Genomic DNA, 25,811 nt, shown 5'->3' on the forward strand with positions numbered 1-25,811 from the left:
TGGCTTCTTCTGTTCCCCTGCAGTGACTGTTTTGCTAGCACTGTTTTGTTCTTGTTTCGTTTTTTATGATGGCAAGTTTAAGTGAACAATGTGCACCTGTGAAGTTTTGTTTTCAACTTAGTAAAAATGCTGCTGAAACTGTTTTAATGTTGAAAACAACTTACCAAGATGACACTATGGGAGAGCCTCATGTGTGTGAGTGGTTTGCTCGATTTAAAAATGGCGACATGTCACTTTATGGGAAATCTCGTTCTCGACATCTATCAACTATTCAAATGGACAAAAATACTGAAAAAATTCGAAAGCTTGTGCTCACAGACTGACAACGGGGCACCTGACCCGGCTCCGTGCAATTCTTTTCTTTTTTATTTCCATGCGTGAAAAGGGGAATGGAAGGACACCAATTTGACTACTCTGAAAAAAAAAAAAAAAAAAAAGGGAAGAGCTGTCATCCATTTCTAAAGATGACCACAAAAAAAGTTTTGAAAAGTGAAAGCACCAGTGGGATAAATGTATTAGTTGTAATGGAGAATATTTTGAAGGGTTAATGTTGTTTCATAAACAGTTTGAAAATATATTGCTTTTAAAAAATAATTTGTTTTTTGAGTACCCCTAGTATATTGCATGGTCAAATGTGACATCATTTTTCAAAATGATTCTGCATTGTGTAACTGAAGTGGAATCTGGGAAGCAGCCTAATATTTACTTAAGTGGATGTGAAAAGTCTTCTAAAAACCACATCCGGGTTGGCCAGTGCACTGGCCTTGTCATTAAACTGCAAGGCAGATTCAATCCAGGACCAGCATTTCAAAATGCTCAGCTAAGGGATAGTACCAGCCTCTCTCTCCAAAACGCTGGCAGAATGTGCCCTCTCTTTTCAGTGGTACTATACTCGCTGATGATCAGGCTAGTACAGAACAAATGTTATCGCTGACAATGATGCAAAATCTCCCATCAACAGCCCATACTCCCCCAGTACAGCACCACTCCAAAGGTGTTAAGGGCAGACTTCTCATTGAGAAGGGAACAGGCACCTAAGTGTGAAGGCCGGGTCTGGAATAAAGTACTTGAAATGCAAGGTGCTGTTATGTCTATACAACAAAAAGAGATGTTCTCAGCAGTACTGTAACAAATTTTTCCAATTCAAAGTCTTGTGTGTACTGGATAATAAATGCTGAATACATATTTATTACTCATATACAGTATCTCCTGCAATTAAAACAATTATATTGTGTTATTAATAGTATCTGAAAATCAAATGTAATTTGAGTTGGGTCAGGGACTAGAGAGGGTGTCTTATATGGACAAACACAAATATTCTCTCTCTCTCTCTCTCTCTCTCTCTCTACCTCCCTCTCCCTCTCTCGTATTCTTCCATAACACCCAATGCCATTAAATGAATAAAATCTCCTCGGTATTAAAGTAGATTATCTCAAATAAAAATCACAGTGTTTTGGCTGCTGTCAGTGCCAATGACATCAGCATTAAATCTACTGATTGCAGCCAAAATGACTACAAAGATATCATTACATAAAACTGAATCTCGCCAAAAAGAATATCTACAAATCAATTTTAACATCAAATGGGAACTGCAACTCTAATAATTCAGACTTATGTGCAACAACAAATTCATAAATACCATAATAATATTACCTCATCACTTATTTCCCTTAGAATACTTGGTTTTAATTCTTGATGTTTGAAAAGTGTTCCTATAACAACACACGACTCCTCTTCATCTGGTTTCAACTGGAACAGTTTACGTATTGGTACACTGTCTCCTTTAAAAAAATAAATAAATAAAATAAAAAAATAAAAAAAAATAAAAATCAATATAGTGTTTAAACTAGGGCTCAAAAATCATGTTCAATGAATATACAAGACAACACTCCACCCAGTCAGTCTCTCTCTCTCTCTCTCTCTCTCTCTCTCTCTCTCTCTCTCAAAATTCAATATTTCAACAATGGTTAAACCCACTGTAACAGTATATGCAGTGCAACACAGCCCTGGCAGCACCTTGACAGCAACTATCACTAGATTTATTATGATTCCTGTGTATCTATGCACTTAGATAAGGCAATAATATTCACAAAATGTAGAGAAAGAAACAGATGCAAAAGAAAGCTACACTGATAATATTTTCGGTTGAGTGAATTCTCCATGTAATTCATCGTAAGATCACATACTGCGTTGCCTAAGTCTTTAAATGGCTTTTGGGCTTCATCCATACAGCAACGTTCCTTAACAAAAAAACCAACTATCTGTTTCGTCCATTTAAACTGAACTTAAATAACAATCTAAGTAAATTAACATATTTATTATATTATAATGTAAAAAAATCTCTCCTCCTATATTCTTATTTGGACTCTCTGTTATAAAATCATATAGGAGCTTAAACACTTTTGTGCCTTGAATTGCTTAATGAGTTTTAATGTTAATTGGCAATGGAATTCCAGAGCTCATCAGATGCTGTAATAGTTTTGTAGTTTCTTGAAAGCCGTACAGCTGAAGAAAATATGACTAATGTCTCCCAACTGCTGCATTCACATGAAGAAGATATGACTATGTTGACGTGGTAGACATGTTGCTGGAATCTCCTGTGATTGCAGCAAAGTTGTGCCATTGTCAACATAAAGTTTCTTTTCTATTTGCAGTTTTTGTACCAAGGATGTGATGGGAGCTTAGGCACCACTGTGGCATAGTGTCTCCCTTTCATTTCACATTACTGTTGGAGATTTTCATTGCATCGGGCCCTGATTATAGTCCTTATGGTATGAAGAATTATCATCAGATGGCACTTTGTCGTATTTCATTCAGAAAGTGTACACGCCTTCCTTGACCAGAGTATCTACTTTTCCATTTCCCTTTATTCCGCTATGCTCTTTCACCCATCACATTTTTGCCATCTTACTTACACATAAAAGCTGCTGCACTGCTTCTATAATCTGATATACTAGACAATTTTTGGTAGTGCTGACATCGTGTAGCGTTTTAACAGAACTGATGCTTAAAGTGAGTCTGATAAAATTATCTTCTTGCACTTCTTTTATGTACCAATAACCCTCAAAACCCGCTATGAGTTCTACAGTGAGTATGGACACAAATTCATGGAGCTTGAATTTGCCTCCTTGAATAGTCTTGCCACTTATGAATGCACTTACAGCCCTGTCTTTTTGTTTAGACCCATATATGTATATCTGTCTTAACAATGGCCATGCTGCTAAGCTGTCAGTTAAAATTTTCTTAATTGATGAACCTTGGCTGAATGGAATGCGGGTCTTGAAATTCAACTTCACTGAGGTATTAGCATAGGGCATGGTGAAGCAGATTCTATTTTGGGAAGTAACAACGTATTCCTGGAAAGATGAAGCATCGAAGTAAAATTCTGCTGAAGGTGTTAGTTTCTTCTTAATCAAATACCTTCCTGCATAACACTTTGTAATGTGGTATATAATCCTTGTTAACAAATTGTCAATTAAGAAGTGAAAACATTTCAAGAGGTGTTTGGCTGGTGTATTTCCCACTTAGTTTTAATGTCATTTCATTTACGTCCACCAGCAAAGCATTAGTTGGAGTCAATCTGAATGCTCCGATACAGACTCTGACAGCTTTATACTGGCACTTATGAGTTTCTCTAGTCTCTTTTGGTTTGCTGAACATTTGCAGATGCACCTTTATTCTATGTAAGTTCTTATCAGTGTGTAATGTGCGTTAATGCAGATTCTCGGGTCTGCTAACCAACAAATGCCAGTCACAGCACGAACAGTATTTAAGGCACCTTCACATTTTTTTAATTGTATGATTATTGTGACCTGATCATGTTACCTTATGATCAATGGAAAACCTATGTACTTGATCCCTCTTTTGACTGTGAATATAAAGGGTCCTAATCTTAAAACTTCTTGTTTCGTTAAGCCTACGTGTCGTACACATGCACAGCTGGTTTATGAGGTGATATGTTGAGGCAACTGTCATTCAGCCATTCACTGAACACTATCACAGCGTTATCCATCTGCTTATCCCTCAATAAAACTATTGCTACGAGTATACATACATAAATCATCTGCACACTGCAGTACTTGTACTCTTGGCTGAAAAACTGAATGCAGACATGACATAAATAGATTTAATAACAATGGTGACAATACCGAGCCTTGTGATAACCCTTTACTTGTTCTCATTGTTTCTTGTAAGTATCAGACGTCTTATCAGACAATAATCAGTGTAGCTTGATAATGAATGACTGCACATGTCACAATTCTTCAACTTATGTATCAATAGGGTCATAAGAACAGTATCATAGGCATTTGTGATATTTGTATACAGTGCTAGCAAATACTCATTGTCGCTGAATGCGAGCTGTTTATCAGTGACAAATGATAACAGCATTTTAGTTGCGCCATTACCCTTTCTACAACCTGTTTGTCCAGGGGCAGTGCTCATCAGTTCTCAATCCACCATCCTAATTTGTATTTAATCATCAATTCCAATGTCTTATAAACAAAACCTAGAAGAGTGATGGGCCTGTGTAATGAAGAACACTCAGGAGCCTTTGCCGTTTTATATCCTGATATGACCTGAGCAGTCTTCATTCCTGGTATACTGAATTGGTTGATTCGTATTTTATTTAAGATGTTCAACATATGAATTTGTCCATTCTCTAGTACGTGTTGAAGCATTGAATAATAAATGCTAGGCAGTCTTGTGGATGTACTGTTGCTCAAGTCAATTCCGATAGGGAAAAATTCCATGAGCTCATTTTTTCTGTTCCACAGCTTCTGGGGTCGAGTTGCATATGGAGTGGAAGGACCCACTGAGACATAAACCTGACTACCATAATCTAGCTGGACAAAACCAGAGCATGGTAAAGATGGAGACAAGCCGCACAGTCTACACCCCTCAATGTGTGGGCCAGGAGGCACAGAGCTTTAAGTTTTTGCAGGTACATAGTCTTCTGGTGCGAACATGGGGCAGTCACATAAGCTTTTTATCAAAACTAAGGCCCAAGAAACTGGATTGTGCTACAATATCTAGGTGCTGGTCACCTAAACAAATCCATGGATCGGGTCCATGGCAAAAATACATAATCCACGTTTTGGAGGGAGAAAACTGGAACCCGTGGGAGTGGGCCCATGCAATGGAAGAGGGCCCATTCAGAGGCCTGTCGTATGGCGTCTTGGAGCCAGCACTCAGCAGATGCTATCACCCAAGAGCTGCACCTGATGCAAAAATCGTTGGTATACAATGCTGGGGTAACCAGAGGCCCAACAGACTGTACAGCTTAACAAAGAACCCCGTGAGATGCTGTTCTCCTGAACCTGAGGGGTGCTAAATGAAGTGCCAAATCGAACCCGGAAGAGCCGGTGGGATAAAAACTCACGGATAAAAATCAGAAGGGAGTCGCAAAAAAACCACAGGCATGGAGTGTAACTAAAACGTAATGGCGGCAAATTGTGTCATATGTCTTATCTAGGTCAAAGAAGACCACGACAAGGTGCCGGCGGTGAGTAAAAGGCAATCAGATTGCTGTTTACAATCTGAGTAAATGGTCAGTTGGAGATCATCCTTCCTGAAAGCCACACTGACACGAGAATAATAGGCCATGAGATTCGAGCACCCAACATAATCGGAAGCTAACCATCCTGTCGAGCAGTTTAGGAAGTACATTGGTCAGCCTGATCAGGCGGTAGCTCTCAAGAGACATCGGGTTCTTCCAAGACTTAAGGATGGGGATAACTAAATGTCTCACCATTGTGAGGGGAACGCACTTATGAGGCAAATGCAGTTAAGACCCAAAGTAGATTTTGCCTCTGGGTAACGTCCAAGTGTTGGATCATCTGGTCGTGGATGGAATTTGCACAAGTAAAGTACTGTTATGCACAGAGTCTCTCTTCTAGTGTCTGCCACCGGAGATGGTTGACCATCTCCGAAACATTTTCACACTTGCTAAATGAACTTGCGACAAAATGTGCTGTTCTACGTTTGATCGCCTCTATTTCCTCTATGAATCCTACCTAGTATGAATCCCAGACTGACACAATATTCAAGTACGAGGGTGGATCAAATATAAATGGGATTTTATTTTTTATTTAAATTCACTTATCGAAAAACTCATGGCAATTATAATTTATTTTTCCACATAGTCTCCTGCTTTGGAAATGCATTTGTCCCAGCGTATGGGCATCTTTTTTTTATACCCTCATCATAAAAAGAACTGGGTCGTGTCACCAGCCAGTTGTGCACGAAGTCTTCCACATTCTCGTCATCTTCAAATCATTGCCCTCCTAGAGCTTCTTTAAGCAGTCCAAATAAATGGAAATTGCAGGGCGATAAGTCCGGGCTGTAAGGACAATGATCAAGTATAGTCCAGTGCATTTCCTGTAGCTTGGAGACAGTTAAGGCTGCAGTATGGGGTCACGCATTGTCGTGGAGGACGACGATCTGTCGAATCAACTGGTCTCATCTTTTGTGGCGATATGCAACTCTCGCCTTGTTCAACAGTTCAGAGTAGTAAACAGCATTGATTGTGTGTCGCTCATGCAAAAAATCAATCAGAAAAATGCCTTGCTGATCGAAAAAAACGGTTGAAAGAACCTTGCCGGCTGACAGTCGAATCTTGGCTTTTTCTGATGCTGCCTCCCCTTTCCTCCGTCACTCCTTACTGGCTTGTTTGGATTCTGGAGTGTAGTGGTGAACCCACGTTTCATCGCAGGTGATGATCTGCCTAAAAAATGCATCCCCTTCTTCTGCAAACCTTGATGTAAGCCTCTGACAGACTTAAACGTGTCTCAACTTCAGATTTTCGGTCGAAAGTTTAGGGACCCATCTGGAACACACTTCAAGGAAGTGTAGGTCATTTGTGATGATTGCTTGACAGCTCCCATAACTGATTCCAGCTTTTTGTGCAATTTCTGATACTATCACCCATCGATCGTTGTCAATAATGTCTTTAACCGCATGAATGTTCTTGTCTGTAATGCTGGTCCTAGGATGGTGATCGTGTTGCTGATTTTCCACACGTTCTTGTCCTTCCTTGAACTTTTTACGCCAGGCAAACACATGCGTCTTTGATATTGTTTTATCATCGAACTGCACAGTCAATCTTTGGCAAATTTCCTTCACAATCAAGAAATTTGATAGTTATGCCTTGCACAATGGAGGGGTGCACCTGTTGCTCAGACATCGTGAACGTTACTGGCGAAACGGCGAGAAATATCTAACAGCACGCTCTCCTCACTTCTAATGGTCCCGCCTAAGCATAGCAGACACACGTGGACAGTCCTACCTCCTTCCTAAGGACTCTTCCAATGAATCTCAGTCCAGGATCTGCTTTAGCTGCAATTAGTTTTACATGGTTGTTCCACTTTAAATTGCTCCGTAGACACACTCCCAGATTTTTATGGATCTGCGATCATGTAATTACAAAATAAAATCAAATGGCACTTCTTGTAAAACTTCCTTTATTATAACAAAAGTCTTGATATCATTTTAATTTTGTACACTTCTTGAGTGGTGATTATTACATTGTGGGATGTGCACTTGCAAATTCATCGACATAATTCCAGAGTCAATTACAAAAAAAATTGTAAATTCTGTATTTCACTTATTATGTTAAATGATGCTCCTTGCGAGACACTGAATGAGAAACCTATTTGTCTTGCTCACAACACTATACGAGCAAAGTGATAATTATTCCAAATTATTCCTTGTAGCAATAATGAGCAAATTACCTTTTCTCCAGCGTCCCAGGATTTCTCAAAATGTCAAAGACGAAAAGATGCATAGCTACTATCCAACAAAAAAGCCATAGGGAGAGATAAATAATTTATCAAAATCAGGGATATGTGACCCACCAAGAAGAAAGGAAGAAAGACTAGCATTTAACATCCCACTGACATCAAGCTCATTACAGGTGGGGCACTAGCTCAGACTGTTCCCAGGATGGAGAAGGAACAATCCCAAAATCTACCCACAACAGTTTAGGGAAATCACAGAAAACCTAAACCTGGGTGACTGGATGGGCACTTGAACTTTGGTTCTCACGTATGCGAGTCCAGTGTACTAACCACCGGGCCGCCTCAATCGGTGTGACCCACCAACTATTCCTACATTTCCAAATGAAATAGGTCATATCCACACCAAGAAACTGATATTTGTTTCAGAAAAACCACAGGCATGTCCTGTAAACACATTGCAAGACACTTCCAAATTTATCAAAATTCAAAAAGAGCAGATTCGACAATATTTAATAGTTCATTTACAGTTGATTCCTAAGCATTCAGAAAAATATAAATACTTGAGGACAACGGCACTCATGCATTTCAGCAGGGGAGCATACTTGCATCCTTTAATGGATAAAAAAAAAATCACAAACCCTATTAAAACAAGATACATTATTTATTCATTTCAACTGGGGGTACTACTGTCTGTTGGAATACTTGTCTCACCTGATAATATAGGGAAATCACTTGCTGCTAATACAATGTATTCTAGCTCTTGCGAGGAGAAAAAGCTGAACCATAAGGTCCTCCTGACAACTCTTTTTGATTGAAGAATGTCCATCAACACCCACATCTCCTATAGTAGACTACTCATGAACTCTATTAGTACAACTTCTCTATTAACAGGACATAATTTATCACAGAACACTGCTGCTAAGTGAGTACGGTATACATGGAATACATACTTCAGCGAGTCACTTTGACTTTTTTTTAAGGATGCAAAAAAGAGAGCTGAGAACTAGGAGTTCCTCTTGGAGAAAGGCCAACAAAATACGCCGTAGACACAATGGAGGTCCCGAACTAAAGGGTAAATGTCCTTCACCATATTACTACAATGGATAAAAAGTGAACACAGTAGACAGGATGTGCGTCATACACTGAAACGGCTGATAACCCAGACGGCAAACATATATTAGAACGTAAATGGGTAAAGAAAGGGCATTCAGCAGGAAACTGCGAACCATCAAAGGTTGACGACAATGAACATAAAGTGGTGGGGAACCACCACTTACAAATGGTGATGGCTAAAACAACAGTGGTATGCAACCTAGCTGAAATGATCTCCTTGCAACGACAGGGCCGAGAGGAGGTCGACGAAGGTACAGGGAGAGGCTTTATTCCCCGGAGCTTGTTCCCATGAAGGGAAGACTAATGGTGACGACAAAATGATACCACCTGCTGAAGGACGGCAACACGGAGAACATCAGTAGGAATGGAAGAACAAATGGGCCGAGGTAGGAGAACTGGTCTTGTCAGCAGCCTGTTTCCAGTCAGAATGACGTGTCCTGGAACCCACATAAACATCAGAGAGGCTCCCTCAAGAGTGATCAAGTGGAAGGTTTATTCGACCCATTGCACTAAGGGATGGAATTTGTACAGCACACAGAGGCTCCGAAGGACACAGAGAGAATCAAAGCAGATGACACAACTGCAAATCCTGTGTCGTTGGACATACTGCGTAGCCTGAAACAGGCTCCGCTATAAATACTAAGCAGTGTTCCAGAAACCCATACCAAAACTAATTGGTGCCAACGATGAAGACACCCAACACCATGGTGAGTCCAAGAGCCATCAGTGTACACAAAGGTACTATTGCTAAATTTCATGCAAAGATGGAGAAACTTACAGAAATAGATCAAATGTGGGGTAGTTTCTCTAGAAAGTGAATGAAGTCCAAGGTGAACATGGGCTACTGCACGAAACCAAGGTGGTGACAGGCTCACACCCATCAGGAAAATGGCAGGTAGCTTGAAGTTAAGTTGCTGGAGCAATAGGCAAAAGCAGGCGAAAGCAAACTCCAGGAGATAGCAGAGAAGAGGGATGCGCTCCATACTGGTGATCAAAAGTCACTGAAGGAGGCGGCATACAATGAGTGGGCGGGCATGGTAGACAAATAGCACGCATATCTGCTGAAGAGAACATCACGTTGGTATGACAGTGGTAGTTTGACAGCTTCTGCATTGAGACTCTCAAGCAGGCTTATGCAAAAGGCACTAGTGGCAAAATGGAACCATGGTGGTGGATTGTATTTACACAGTGTAAGATCAACAGATGTGCTGATGCATAAAGGAAGCATCCATAGTCTAGTTTCAATATGGACAAGGGATTGGTACATATGGTTGAGGGTGGTCTGATCCATTCCCCAGGAACTACCGCATAGGACACGTAGGACAGTGAGGGACTGAGTGCAGTGGCCAGCCAGGTAAGGCTCGTGGGAGGACGGACCAAAAAAGTTTTCTATCAAAGCGCCCAAGAATTTCGTAGTTTTAGCAAACGGAGGAGCAACAGGCCCTAGATGTAAAGACAGTGGAAGAAGTTCTTTGCACCGCCAGAAGTCAAACTGTTTTGTCAATGGGAAAGCAAAAGCCACTGTCGATACTCCATGAGTAAAGATGATCAAGACATCACTGAAGGTACCGGTCAAGATAAAAAGTCTGTGGAAAACTGCAATACATCACAAAATCGTCAACAAAAATGGAGCCGGAGATGCCCGGCAGGAGGCAGGCCATAACAGGGTTAATGGCTATAGCAAAGAGGCTATAGCACGACGGACCCCTGAGGCACCTCATTTTCCTGAATAAAGATGTCCAACACAGCAGAACCTACACCTACCCTGAAAACTCTGTCTTTTAAAAATTCCTGAAGGAAACAGGGCAAGAGGCCTCCGAAGCCCCACATGTAGAGAGTACAGAGGATACCAGCCTTCCAGCGGATGTCATAGGCTTTCTCCAAATCAAAAAACATGCCCAGTCTGGTACTTCCGCAGACATACATTCACATAACATGGGTTGAAAAAGTGCCAAGATGGCCTGCAAAATGGTGCACTTGAAATCCACATCGTGCTGTGGTTAGTAAATTCTGAGACCCTAGCCACCATACCAGCCAGGCATTAATCATACGTTCTGTCACCTTGCAAACACAGCTGGTGAGAGAAATGTGGCGTATCTAGGGAAGGTGTTTGTCATTACCGAGCTTAGGCATGGGTATGACAGTGGCTTTACATCAGCATCTGGGAAAGTGTCATCTGCCCAGATGTGATTGTACATATGAAGCAGAAAGAGCCTGCCTGCAATAGAAAGGTGCTGCAACATCTGAATGTGAATATCGTCCAGCCCTGGAGCGGGAGATAGAGATGATCTAGCTCCCTCATAGTAAAACCAGCATTGCAGCATTCAAGATTCTGAGAGGAGAAGGGTACCACCAGAGCCTCCTCCACTCGTTATGAGTGAGAGTGGATGGAGTTCAAAACCCCGTAGAATATCAGCCTAATGTGTTGGAGATGGCAATGAAGTCCACAATGACATCATCTGCTATGGTCATGCTGGAAACTGGGGAATGGACGTTGGTCCTAGACAGCCGTCGGAAATTGGCCCACATGGCAGCAGATGGAGTGGAACTCTTAAAAGAACTAGTAAATGAAATCCAGCTAGCTTTTTTGCTATCCCGAAGAATGGAATGACACTGTGAACGCAACTGTTTATAACGAATACAATTCACCATTGTAGGACTTTGGTTAAAAACATGGAGAGCACGCCTTCGCGCATCAATTGTGTCGCGACACGCCTCAGTCCACCAAGGGACTGGGACATGGCACAGTAAAGTGAAGTGCGAGGTATGGAACGTTCTGTGGCAGTAAGGATAATGTTTGTAAGGTACTCTACCTTGTCATCACAACTGGGAAAATATTATTTGTCAAAGGACGCCAGGGTTGAGTAAAGCTTCCAGTTGCCCTTACAAAGCTGCCAAATGGGTTTACACGTAGGTGGGATAGGAGGCAGCAATTGGATAGCACACAGGAAATGGTCAGAGATAACGTACCACTGAAGATGATGTGCAAGCTGGGCAGTGCAGAATGAGAGGTCTAAATGGGGATAGGTGTGCATGGAGTCGCCAGTGTTAAGGCAGATGAGGTTCAGTTGATTGAGAAGGTCAGCCAAGAGAGCACATCGACATGCTCTGGAAGAGCCCCAAAGGGGATGGTGTGCATTGAAGTCATCAGGCAGCAAAATGGGGTGAGGGAGTTGACCAATAAGCTGGAGGAAGACTGCCCTGGTGACACCGAATCACAATGCACAGAGAAAAGGTGAAGCAAGCAACAAAAATGTGGACTACAAAAGCTTGCAACCAGGTGTTCAGTGAGATGATTCAACTATGAACAATATCCCTGATGAGCAGCTTGACTGCTCCATGAGATGAAATGCCATCCTTGAGGGAAAGTCAAAGCAGACCAGAAAGAAATGCGAGAAATCAAAGTGGTCGCGAAGACACGATTTTGTTTTCTTGAGGCAGAACACAAGGGGATGCTGTGATTCCAACAGCATCCATAATTCTTCCTTGTTGGATCAAATTCTGCGAACTTTCCATTGGAGGAGAGTCACGATGGGGAAAGGGGAGGCGGGAAAAAATGAAAGGTTGTCAGCTCGAAGACTTCCTTCGAAGACTTATAGCTACAGGCCACAGAGGCTGGAGGACTCAGTTCCACGAAATCTACAGACATGTCGGCAGTCTCTCTGGGTCGGGCTGTGGATTTCAGCGCAGAAAAATGGTTGGCAGTGCGCACCAGTGAAATGGAGATCAGCCAATCAAGAGTATCACAGAGTGACACCGTGGAAGAGGATCTCCAAGTTGGTGAAGGAGAAGACTGTTTGTCTTTGATTTCTTTGAGCCTTTGCAGGTGGCAAATAAAGATTGTGATGTCTGTTGGCAGAGGGACATAAAAAGTCTTCACAAGAGTATTCCTTCTGTCCCTTCCAACCTGACGATCATGTAGCAGGTGATGTCACCACTGAAGGTGAAGATTTGATGGCTTGTTGCGCAACTGGAGGAGAAGGGGATGAGGATGCTATCATGACACTGGGTGATTTGACAACTGCAGTGCTAAATTTGAGGTCTCAAGTCTGCATGGCCAAGTCCTTTGTGGAGCGAGACATAGCAAGAACGGTACTCTAACTACCAGATGGTACAACACAGGGCTTTCGATTACCCAACAACTTGCAAGTGACATGGTAAGGCACTTCTTTTTCCTTCATTCGGATCTCCTGGACAGCTTGCTCATCAAGATATGCAGGACTTTCTCAGAAAGAGGCTGCATGGTTGCCACATCAATTGATGCAGCAGGGATGAGGTTGGTTGGTTGGTTGTTTCGGGGAAGGAGACCAGACAGCGAGGTCATCGGTCTCATCGGATTAGGGAAGGACGGGGAAGGAAGTCGGCCGTGCCCTTTGAAAGGAACCATCCCGGCATTTGCCTGGAGCAATTTGGGGAAATCACGGAAAACCTAAATCAGGAAGGCCGGACGCGGGATTGAACCGTCGTCCTCCCGAATGCGAGTCCAGTGTCTAACCACTGCGCCACCTCGCTCGGTGCAGGGATGAGGTGGGCAATCACCCTTGTGATCACCCCTACCACAAGTAACACGTTTGGCGTGTTTCGACAGGACATTCAAGTGTGGTTGTTGACAGGGCATCAGGCGAGGAACGCACAGTCAACTGTGTGCTTTGCTCTTTAGTGGAAGCACTACTCTATTAAACTTGAGGAAAAGAGTGTGTGAAGGTAGTAAAGTTAATCAACCTTTTTCATTATCCAATGGACTAAAGTGACGCCCTGATCAGAGAAATAAGCTGGATTTCTCCCACAGTCAAACCATCAAGGAGCCTAGTGTTAACAACACTATGCGAAGAATTCAGTATTCGATGGGCCTCGACATGAACTGGATAGCCATGGAGGAAAAAAGCTGCAAGCAGTTGTTGGGCTTGAAAATTATAATTGGTCTCCAAAAGCAAATCAACATTGCAGGTACTGGAGCAGGATTTTACAGGACCTGCAACTGCACTGACACCTTCCTGAATAATAAATGGATTAACTGTAGCAAAGGACTGACCATCTTCACTATGTGATACCACATGGAACTGAGGTGCAGCTGGGAGATTCTTGGAATTTTTAGCCTCATTCTGTTTATATTTAGTAGACGTAGTCTGAGATGGTGATTGGCTTTCAGAGGGGACTCGCCTGCCTTAGGTGATTGTTCACACCACAGGTCACATCTCCTGAACTTCTGACAGAGGGACCAATCGGCAATTTAGGAAGGTCACAGCTCCGCCAATCACCCCTCCCTGGGCCTGGCCTGTACCAGAGGGTATGTGCAAACCCCACCTGTAGACCCAGGGCTGGAAATTACACACTACCCAGTAACCTGTTATGTGTCAGACATGTGAGCTGGCCTTCAAGAACACAGAGGGAGGAAGAAGAAACAAAATGGAACCTTAAACACCGAAGCTGGCGAAGGATAAGAGATGGAGAATGAAGAAAGAAAGAAAAAACAGTGGAAGCCCTTCTCTGATGTCAGGTTCAGAACATGTTCCCAAAAATCCCCCGACATGTTCCCCAAGGGAGGCAAAAAAGGATAGCAGGTAGATAGACATGCAGCATGGAAAGGGAAAAGGTGCTGCAAAGGCTGGGGCCCTATAGTAGCTAAGCACAAACTCACTGAAGAGTGGTGAGCCCACTGAGGGAGAGGGAGTCACTTCATGACAAAGTTAATGTGGAAACTCATTTTTCATATCTCTCTGAGTTATTCCACATCATCTAACCTAGAGGTGCCACCCTGCCCATCTTAAATTTTATTGAAATATGCAGAGTGTGTGTCCGCCTGCTTAGCCGAGTGGTAACATGCTTGCCTCCCAGGCAGCGGGCCCAGGTTTGATTCACGGCCAGGTTGGAGATTTTCTCCGCTCATGGACTGTGCGTTGTGTTGTCCTCATCATCATTCCATCCTCATCACCAGCACGCAAATCGCCCAATGTGGCGTCGACTGAAATAAGACTTGCACTTTGTGGGCGAACTACCCCAAACTGAGCCTCCCAGCCAACAATGACATACGATCATTTCATTTTTTTGTAGAAAATGTACTCAGGTGACCTGAATGCACACCAGCCAAGTTTTAGCTCTATCTATATACACAAGAGCCATATTCTTCATAACTGGCAATGTGAAAATATACTCAGATTTGGCAAGTCATTTTTTCTGACCTAATAAAGTATGTTAACATAGCTCTTCATCATGAAACAAATTTTTGGGCACAAAACTTTACATGACCAGAAAGCAATGGCCACAGTACAATCTCTCTTCAACCTTGGGCGAAATTTTGCCCACATTTTAACAAGGGATAACTAGTAAGTAAAAGGCACCTGAACCACAAGCATTTGCCAATGCATCATCTGCTTACCACTCGGGAAATTACTTAATTAGGAACTTTCCTACAAATATAGTCTTTAAGTTATCGGCCTTTAAATATAGCAAAAGTTGGTGCCAAATTTTGCCTATATTTCATGCATTATATCTTAAAATTAATGTCATTCATTTTACAATCATTTATGTCAATGGAAAGATTTTATTTTAGTCTGCCACAAACATCTGTTTGTATTCTGTTGTCATTTCAGTTAAAAGTGCATGACTTTATTTGTTTTACCAGTAGGCATACCTTTACACACTGTTTGTTAATTCAGTGTCCATTAAAATTCCTGTCTCCTGTTTCCTCTAGAATATGTTTTTCAAACAATGGAGCCTGTTAAGTTCAATGTTGGAATGAAACAACAAGTTCAGTATTTCGAGGTGTGTTACTGCTTCCATAGCAGTGACTTAAAACTTGTCACAGATATACGAGGGCAGTTCAATAAGTAATGCAACACATTTTTTTTCTCGGCCAATTTTGGTTGAAAAAACCGGAAATTTCTTGTGGAATATTTTCAAACATTCCCGCTTCGTCTCGTATAGTTTCATTGACTTCCGACAAGTGGCAGCGCTGTACGGGGCTGTTAAAATGGCGTCTGTAACGGATGTGCATTGCAAACAACGGGCAGTGATCGAGTTTCTTTTGGCGGAAAACCAGGGCATCTCAAGATATTCATAGGCGCTTGCAGAACTTCTATGGTGATCTGGCAGTGGACAAAAGCATGGTGAGTCATTGGGCAAAGCGTGTGTCATCATCGCCGCAAGGTCAAGCAAGACTATCTGATCTGTGCACAGCTGTGACTCCTGCAATGGCGGAGCATGCGAACACACTCGTTCGAGATGATCGACGGATCACCATCAAACAACTCAGTGCTCAACTTGACATCTCTGTTGGTAGTGCTGTCACAATTGTTCACCAGTTGGGATATTCAAAGGTTTGTTCCCGCTGGGTCCCTCGTTGTCTAACCGAACACCATAAAGAGCAAAGGAGAACCATCTGTGCGGAATTGCTTGCTCGTCATGTGGCTGAGGGTGACAATTTCTTGTCAAAGATTGTTACAGGCGATGAAACATGGGTTCATCACTTCGAACCTGAAAGAAAACGGCAATCAATGGAGTGGCGCCACACCCACTCCCCTACCAAGAAAAAGTTTAAAGCCATACCCTCAGCCGGTAAAGTCATGGTTACAGTCTTCTGGGACGCTGAAGGGGTTATTCTGTTAGATGTCCTTCCCCATGGTCAAACGATCAACTCTGAAGTGTATTGTGCTACTCTTCAGAAATTGAAGAAACGACTTCAGCGTGTTCGTAGGCACAAAAATCTGAAGGAACTTCTCCTTCTTCATGACAACGCAAGACCTCACACAAGTCTTCGCACCCGAGAGGAGCTCACAAAACTTCAGTGGACTGTTCTTCCTCATGCACCCTACAGCCCCGATCTCGCAACGTCGGATTTCCATATGTTTGGCCCAATGAAGGACGCAATCCGTGGGAGGCACTACGCGGATGATGAAGAAGTTATTGATGCAGTACGACGTTGGCTCCGACATCGACCAGTGGAATGGTACCGTGCAGGCATACAGGCCCTCATTTCAAGGTGGCGTAAGGCCGTAGCATTGAATGGAGATTACGTTGAAAAATAGTGTTGTGTAGCTAAAATATTGGTGAATAACCTGGTGTATTTCAATGCTGAATAAAACAACCCCTGTTTCAGAAAAAAAATGTGTTGCATTACTTATTGAACTGCCCTCGTAGAAACAATGATATGGTGGTGAAAGATGATCAGTTAAATCAAGTGAGTGATTCCATGTCAAGTGGCCTAATTTTAGACACGGTCCTCATTCATTCAGCCATCTTAGATTTTGTTCATATGTAGTGTGCAGATTTGCTTAATGAACGAAGAAAGACCTGTAAATTTCTGGCACTCAAATTTCAATATTTTGTGAGCAAGGACCTCTTAAGTGAGGGGTGTACAAATGTCCTGGTAACATTTCAAATATTTCAACCACATACAAAGTGCTGTAATTCAGTGGATAATAGTAGTAAAGCTGGTTTGTGGGGATCTCTCTTCTGAAAGTAAATAAACAACTTATTGCAGCAAAATAGCCATTATAGTTATACATTAGATTACAATCATTTGAGAGTGAATTACAAGGATGTATTGAGGGTCTGCATAATTCTTAGTAGTAGATTACATTCAGTGCAGGTATTATAACAGATTATCAGTTAAACCATTTATTGTATAGTCTCTAATTGATCTGGTCCTCTTGTTGCATATTTCTATATGGTATCTCTCACAAGACTGTCCACATAGTGAACACTTGCAAAGGTTTGAAGGTTCGTGGTATGTTGTATTTGCACAAATTTCATGGTGGAATCCGTGTACTGCGAGTCTTGTAAGTATGTGTCTCATCTTAAAATTTGTTACTGTCTAAGTGTGGTCGATCATGGCCCTGGATCCATAGAATTCCGTTAGTACTTCCTCTCTTTTCTTGAGTAGTGATCTTAGTTAGTTCTCCGATGCTGATGTGATGGGAAGTAAGAACCTTGTCCTTAGATCCTCTATGAGGAAAGATTCTCGGGCAAGAAGGTAGACTAATCTTGATCTTGTAGTTTTTGCTACCCCTAATGCTCTTTTGATATAGGTTGCTTTTACTCTTTCCAATGTTTCTAAGTTCTTTTCATTTAGGTGTATTCATATGATTTCTATCCCATGAACCAGTATCGGTATTATTTTTTATTTGAAGAGTGCCATAGCTGTGTCTAGATTTAGTGTTCTGATGGAACTTATTTCGTTTATCACTCTGATGGCTTGTGTCGCTTTCTCTGTTGTGTGTTTAGTGAAGCACTTTGCGGACGGCTGGAGTATTATCCCTAGATATTTGTAATCTTTTGTGATAGATATTTGCTTTCCTTGTAGTGCAATTCTTGTAGTTTTTGGGATTTGCCCGCCTTGTCTGAATACCATCATTTCCGGCTTGTCGGTGTTGATTACGTGCTTGTGTTTTGTGCACCATTTTTCCACATCTTCTATAGTCTCCTGTAGTTTCTTTACGTTTTTTGAGCCTATCACAATGTCGTCCGCGTAGGCATATGCTTCGACATCTTCGTCTTGAGCGATTTCCATAATGTCCTTTGCTGCCAGAATGAACAGAAGCGGGCTTAGTGGGTCTCCTTGGAGTACTCCGTTTGTTTGCCTTATTGGTTCAGACAGGTCGAGGTTGTCCAAGATCCTTATCTCGTTCCATTCATTTATGGAGTTTATGATCCTCGTCCAGACGCTGTCTCTTCCCAGGGTTTCGTCGAGCATCCTTTTTACTAATGATCGATCGAGGAGGTCGAAGGCCTTTGTGAAGTCTATGAATACAGCATAATATTTTTGCTTCTTATCGATGGTTTCCCATATGTTTTTTAAAAGCAGCTCCACTGCTGTGATAATGGATCTTTCTTCCCTGAACCCGAATTGAGATTCTGGGAGGTGGTCTTCCAAAGTGTGTCTTATTCTTCCTGTGATTAGTTTTGTGAATACCTTAAAAGGGATGTTTTCCAAGGCTATTCCTCTGTATTTGTTTGTGTCCTTTGGGTCGCCCTTCCCTTTGTACATTACCCTTACTATTGATTTTCTCCACTGGTCTGGGATTTTTGCTGTTTCAATGCATTTGTTATAAAGTTTTGTCCATGTTGGTGCTAGCAGATGGGCTGTGTCTTTAAGGTATTCATTGTAAAGCATGTCCGGTCCCACTGCTTTCTTCCTTTTTGTTGATTCAATAATGTTTCGGACCTCATTTGGAGTGAGTGGGGACCAGGCTGGCATCTCTTGCGGTGTGAGCTCTTGACTTGCTACCTGTGCTCCTTCTCTACCATCTTTGTTGAGAATGTCTTTGAAATGTCTCGTCCATTCTTCAATGCTTATATAGTATGACTGTGCCTGCTTTCAGGGGCGGATTGCAATGAATGGATCTCTCCTGGCTTCTTCGGCTAGTCTTCTTCCCTGTGTGCCATTCTCTTCTCCCTTGTTAGTGTTTTGTAGTATCTTCTTTTCTCAGCGTATGTTTGTAGTAGTGAGTGATTATCTGTGTCCGTTTTTTGTCGGTGTAAAGCTTGGAGTACTTCTTTTCTTTGCTGATAACACTCTTGATCGAACCATGGTTTAGCTCTTCTCACTTTCCTTTACTTCTGAAAGTAACCAGTGAATCTTGAACATGAATGAGCACTTGCACTAGCATACTGGGGCTATACTGCGTGACATACCAGCCACATACTGTGGGCAGCCACCTCCCCAGGAGGGCGCAAGTAAAATGCTCACAGCAACATAACTCACCAAACTGCTTACAAGCCTAGCTTCACACAGCTCCGGCTGTTTACATCTTCGCGTTACACAGCCCCCAAGGCATCCAACAAGTGCCAACCTCGCTGATAGACCATATGCCTATTGCAATAGAGTGCAGTAGTCAGTGCACCATTTCCTTATGCCGAGTCACATGACACTCAGTGCCATGCTGCTATCTCTCTGCTCTAGTATATTTAAGCTGCCACTGGACCATGCTGTGGCAAGTACCACTCCGGGCTTTGTGCCAGCTGCACCACCAGCCCAAAAATCGAGTCATTGCCCTCACTGTGAGCACCTGCCACTGAGGCTACGGAAGACCGTTGTCCACTGCTTCCAGGTGTGTAATCCCACAAGCAGCCGCTGTCGTCGAGCCATTGCTTTTGACAACTGCCAACACCCAATGTCCCAGGCACCCACTGACACTCGACGTCCCATCATCCTTGGCCCGTTTGCTCTGCCGCCTACTAAAATTTATTGACTTCATCATGTATGTGCATGCTAGGCAACATCTATGAGAGATATTTCTGTTTGCACTTTAGTAATATGGACATTCAGCTGCAGCCAATGTATTTGAGGTCTGTTCTAATATGAACAATAAACAGTTGTTGAGGCAGCTGCACATTTAATTGCTCCTTAGCACCCTTAGGCCACAGACACAAAACAAACATAATTTCTACCTTGGGTTTTTTTTTTTTTTTTTTTTTTTTTTTTTTTTTTTTTTTTTTTTAACAATATTCTTATATTTCAAAGAACTCAACTTACTTTTGTGTTGAGCTATGAACTGAAGAAAGTATTTTCCAACAACTGACTATTGTTCTAAAAGTCTCTCTCCAGCTGGTTCAATAGTAAGCCATCTAGAGGAAGCATGTTTCATAAAACCATGACCCTAAAGTTTCATATTTTCTTGTATTTTTCCAAAATCTTCCCCACGAGATGTTTGGTCAACAAAAAAATTACAGAGAAACAAGAACATGCCCAAAGCATTTGCATGTTACATATGCCATCACAATCAACTGTTCTCTTCCTAAGAGGATCAGATACTCACTTATCAAATGATACACGTTTTTGCTAACATTGTATCCATCACAAGCTATCATCAATAGCTTCCAACAAGAATCTGGACACTTTCACAGGCTTTATTTAACTCCAAGAAAATATCAATAGCAGTGGCTTTATCAATCACAAAGGAATGTCAATGTCTTGTCATAACCATTTGTTTAGTAACAGACCAGTATTTAGCTATAGTTTAAAGCTCTTTGTTTGAAACTGCATTGACAGTTTCATCAAAGCAAGAAGAGAAATGTGCTCCTCCAATATCATCCACCAACTGCTTTTTAAAGTAAGGAGCTAAATCATCACAGACTAAATACCTTGCCTTTGTCTTAGAAAGGATGAACTCAGAAGAAACACTTCCGAGAAACATTGGCTCGTATGTTTCTTTGATATCTTCACAAGGTGGATCAAAAGCTAATTTCCTCTAATGATTTTCAAACACCAGATTAACTATGCCCTTGAAGCAGTTTGTCTAGCAGAATGAAGATGAACTGATGGTATAACTCCGAGAGATGAAATTTCACCATCACTGCTACATAAAGGACGAGCTTAAGACAAATATAGTTGTGAAGAAATAAGTTTCACTTTACGTCGTTCTCTTTGCTTCCCAGCAGAACCATGCTGCTCTATAGCAGAAATGCAAAGCTGTCTTATATTTCGCAGATTAAACTACTGCTGCTGATGTCAATGTTTTTACATTGTTTAATACATTAATGTACAGTTGTCTTACATTTACAGATGAAGCTTTGACTATTGAGGTTTTGTACAAATTTATTTAGAAGAATACTGAGGATAGGCCATATCAAAAAATACTTGTGTTTGAAAAGGTTCGACACTTCTTGATACACCAAAGCGCTCCGCTCCATACAGTATCGACCTTGTTCGAACAATTAAGTGACATTTGAATCACGGAGCTGGTCAACAGACGCATGAGAAACTATGAACTAGCCACAACAACAATCTAATATTCTGCTTAAAAATTGACAATATGTGAAACATAGGAGGAAATAACATTACATTTTATCAACTTACAAACTACTGTTTTCTTTCAACAGGTTTGCAATAAAAGTTCTCATAATTATATAGGGAACTTATACATATATGTACGCTGCTTTTTAAGTAAAGTTAACACATTCAAAGGTGAAAATTTTGTCCTTCAAAGCCATTACCTGATTCTGAACTTAAGTCAATATATTGTTTGGTTATGAAAAAAAAATTACAAAGTGGGTTGCAAATGATAAATTTGCTCGGTGTACATGTATTAGAATATCACAGAAAATTGTTACCAGCTCTTTATCATCTTTAGAACGAGATGATGACATTCAGATGAAACATTAAATGAACTGTAATTGCTATGACAAGGATAAATTACACTGAAAAGACCCACTGTGGAGATTGTACAGACAGACATCACTACATTGTGGGATGAGGGAAAGTTCGAGAACTGGACTGAATAGTGATTGCGAACTTTTATTTATGTATCAGCTGCTGCTGTCACATATGATCTGCACCCTAGAAGAGATGGCAGTCCATGTTTTCCTGTTGCCCAAGCATATCATTATCTACGTAAAGTTGGAGGGGGAACAGTGACTACGTTTGGCTGAGAACTACAATGAGTGTGGGGAGGGGAGCACTGAGCAGGCAGAAACTTCATCGTGCAGCCAACCATGAGAATGTATGCTGCTTACTTTGGCTTTTTATAAACATCAACCATGTTTAAATTACAGTTTGCCTTAACCCATTTGCACTCTGAATTGAAATGACATTAATATTAGACAAATATTCAGCAACAGCATACATTTCTGTAGAGACGCTAGAAGTCTAGATGGGGCCAAAAGCGTTCTTATGTGTTTCTTGCAGTAATGTTGTCGATGCTCACTGTGAGGTATGACAGAAACAATTGGGGTCTGTCAGCTGCTGGTTCTACATAGCCAATGGGAGAGTGGCAGGCAGACAATATGTTTGGAACACAAGACATTGTAACATTCTCACGTCAGTACAAAAGCAAAATCTGCTGTGTGTTCACAAAAAGACAGCTGTGTTCTCAGGTCCCACAACCTCAAAAATCGCAACATGTTCGGTAGAAGCAGCAAAACATTTGTGACTACAAAGATATACGTTTCACAGTTCTCCTTTTTGGATGATGATGATGATGATTAAAAAAAGTGATACCACAGATGATAGGCTAAGTAAACAAAAAGGCAGTGAGTGAAGACAAAAATTAATGTAAATAATTTATTTTTATTTTATTTCTCCCCCTAATTATCATAATGTACACAATCAATAAATGGCATAATTTTAGAATAAGTTTTTAGACTCAACCCTTACATCAATAAAAGTTTGTAATTTTGATTCATCTGGATATGTTAAAAAATAAATTTTTCTCAAGGAGCCACTTAAAAAAAAGGGGTGGGTCATCAAATACTCGGGTAAATATGGTAATTTTTAGCGACTTGAAAAAGCACACGACATCAACAAAAAACTTTATTTAGTGCGTTAGAGGAATTCTGATTCAACAGAAAAATGAGGGAAACCCTTAAACAAAGGCTGACACACAACATGTTCTTGCACAAAATAGTTGGAAAAATTGGTCTCAAAATATATTAAAAGATGGAACATGTGGAACACAGATACCAAGGAGAGAAATGCTTGGAAAGATCAAAAGGACAGATAAATCCAAATACTTACGAGAATGGATCAACCCAATGGACTGGATGAAGTGGCAGTCAAACGAAGAGCCAGAAAATTACATCTTGCTCACAAACTAACACAGAACAGGCACAAATTATGAGTGATATCCCACAAGGCCAAAGTCAGGAGCTGTAATCCAGTAATAAAACCACAAAGACTCTTTGCTTCAGTGTCTTATTTTAAATATGAAAGGGGACAGTTACAACTACTTGAAAGGACGAAAAGGAGGATTCTCGGGAAAATACTGGGATCCTAGAAGACTACTGATAGAACTTGGAAGTAGAGGAAAAACAAGGAGCTCTACAAGCACACCAAAAATGTCAGACACAATGCAAAAACATCCACTGAAAGTTTACGGTCAGTTAGCAAGACTGCACGAACACTGCACAAACAAAAGGATCTTTAATTGCATTATATCATTAACTGCCCGCAGTTGGCCGAATTTGGAAGGCAGAACAAGAAAACTGACTTTTACTTATTTTACAGTCCATTTTCACCCTTGTCATCTTTTTGGGTCTTGTCGCTGTTTTTTCTTTATGTGTCTGCTGAGAAAATTTGATGAGTGATTCTGCATAAAGCAAAACACTGTTTTTCTTTACCCAAACACGTTTCAGCACTTTTTGTACTATCTTCACTGGGATTTTTTATTGCTCAGTCTTACATGATGCTGACAACTTATTTTTATGCTGGTGACATTACTAACACTGCACATTTACAGCCCGTCTACTACAAACAAACTGATTTCCATTTTTTTCTTTTTTTGTTAAATCGAGATTGAAAACTGTGTCATTTAGAATGTTACTTGCAATTTTTGATTCTCTAGCCTTTTTTCCAGTGTGTTAAAACAATTGCTTTCTTAGTTATTTGAAGTTTTGATATTTTGACACACATTTTTATTTATTTTGTGACAAAATAAATGTAAAATGTGTGGTAGTTGTAAAGCTATCGGCACAAAAATAATTTGTTAGCATCATGTAACACTGAACAATTAAAAAGACCCAGATCGCATAAAAAGCAGAAGGTCTCTCCAACTACTCATAGCTACCAAACAAAAGCTTGTGCCCTCACTTAATTTGAAAATGGTTTAGTAGCTAAAATTCAATAAGAAGTCTGCTACAAAACCAAGCCAATAACTGTGTCCATGAGCAGAAAAAATTCTTCAGAAAGAGAAATCCGCAGACGCTAATTTCACCCGAACCACACGAAGCTGATGAAATGAATATTTCTGAAGATCCAGCCTAAATACAAGCTTGTCAGCTATTGGAATATTACCATTGAAATTTCAACAAATTAGGTCAATAGGTAAAAAAGATATGCAAAATGAAAAATGTATTAAGTTGAAGATGTATTAATTAAGCAAATTGCAAAAGCTGCTGGACTTGATTCCACTGAACTGTGACAACCTAGACCAAACAAAGAAAATATTCATTGTTTAGACCACAAGCAGAGGATGAAGAAAATGTGACATTGAAGGGCTTAGTAAATGGGTCATTCCATGTCTAGGGGCCAATATTAAAAAGTGTCCCTACTCAACCATCTCCAAATCTAATTAAGTTTGGTGTGAAGAATCTACATGGTCTTTGAGGGTTATATACCAAATTTCAGTTCAGTATCTTCAGTAGTTAAATATTTAGGGGCTTTTAAAGAGAGGCTACCCACTTTCGCATCAAGTACAAAGGTGCAAATGTGCTAAGTCTGGTAGGTTTTTTTTCAGTTCTAGCAAACATCTGGTCATGTGCTTTAATACACACAGACAACTTTTTATGCTGAATCACACCATGACAAAAATTTGAGATTTAGCCACTCCTAAACATAGGCACAAGCCTCTAAAGTGGTCAAAAAATTTGTTGTGTTATGTTTAGAGCCAAGGTTTGACCAACCATACTTTTCATATGGACCAATCACACCAAAACTTCAGAGGATTATTCCCACCTATGATGTGTACATACAGGATGTTACAAAAAGGTACAGCCAAACTTTTAGGAAACATTTCTCACACACAACATTGCTTCTAGACCCTCTCTTGACCCTTCTTGCCAGCCTTCCTTAGTGAGTATCGGCCATCAGTAACGGCACATGTAATAGGATTTGCACCACTGCATGGTATAAGGTGAGGCACCTAAACACTTCTAAACTTCTGCACGCAAAATAAATTGTTCAGGATTTGTTGGCTTCGAGCATGCTCACCCCTCCGATAGCAACTGGTCTTCACCTACCCAACTTGTTCCAAAAAAGGACGGCTCCTTACTCATCTGCAGGGACTACAGGTCTCTCAATCCTCATACAATTATCAATAACTACCCCACTCCTCATAGCCAGGATTTCACGCATTTACTACATGGTTCTAAGTTTTTCTCTGTCTTAGATTGTCCGAAGGCATACCATCAAATTCCTATGCATCCTCTGTACATTCCGAAAATGGCCATCATCACATCTTTCGGCCTATTCGATTACTGTTACATGCCTTTGTTGTCGTCTTCAGTCCTGAGACTGGTTTGATGCAGCTC

At 41.0% G+C, this 25,811-nt stretch overlaps 1 protein-coding gene across 1 annotated transcript in view; it reads right to left on the bottom strand.

Moving 5' to 3' along the window:
* The window catches only part of LOC124607041 (DNA polymerase delta subunit 2), a 108,842-nt gene that overhangs the window by 71,592 nt on the left and 11,439 nt on the right, over positions 1-25,811 (bottom strand). The window contains exon 2 of the mRNA XM_047139215.1: positions 1,654-1,781. Coding sequence (XP_046995171.1) covers positions 1,654-1,781 — 128 coding nt within the window. The remainder of the gene's footprint in view (positions 1-1,653; positions 1,782-25,811) is intronic.

The sequence above is a fragment of the Schistocerca americana genome, chromosome 3 (genome assembly GCF_021461395.2).
Source record: "Schistocerca americana isolate TAMUIC-IGC-003095 chromosome 3, iqSchAmer2.1, whole genome shotgun sequence".
In the NCBI taxonomy this organism is placed as follows: domain Eukaryota; kingdom Metazoa; phylum Arthropoda; class Insecta; order Orthoptera; family Acrididae; genus Schistocerca; species Schistocerca americana.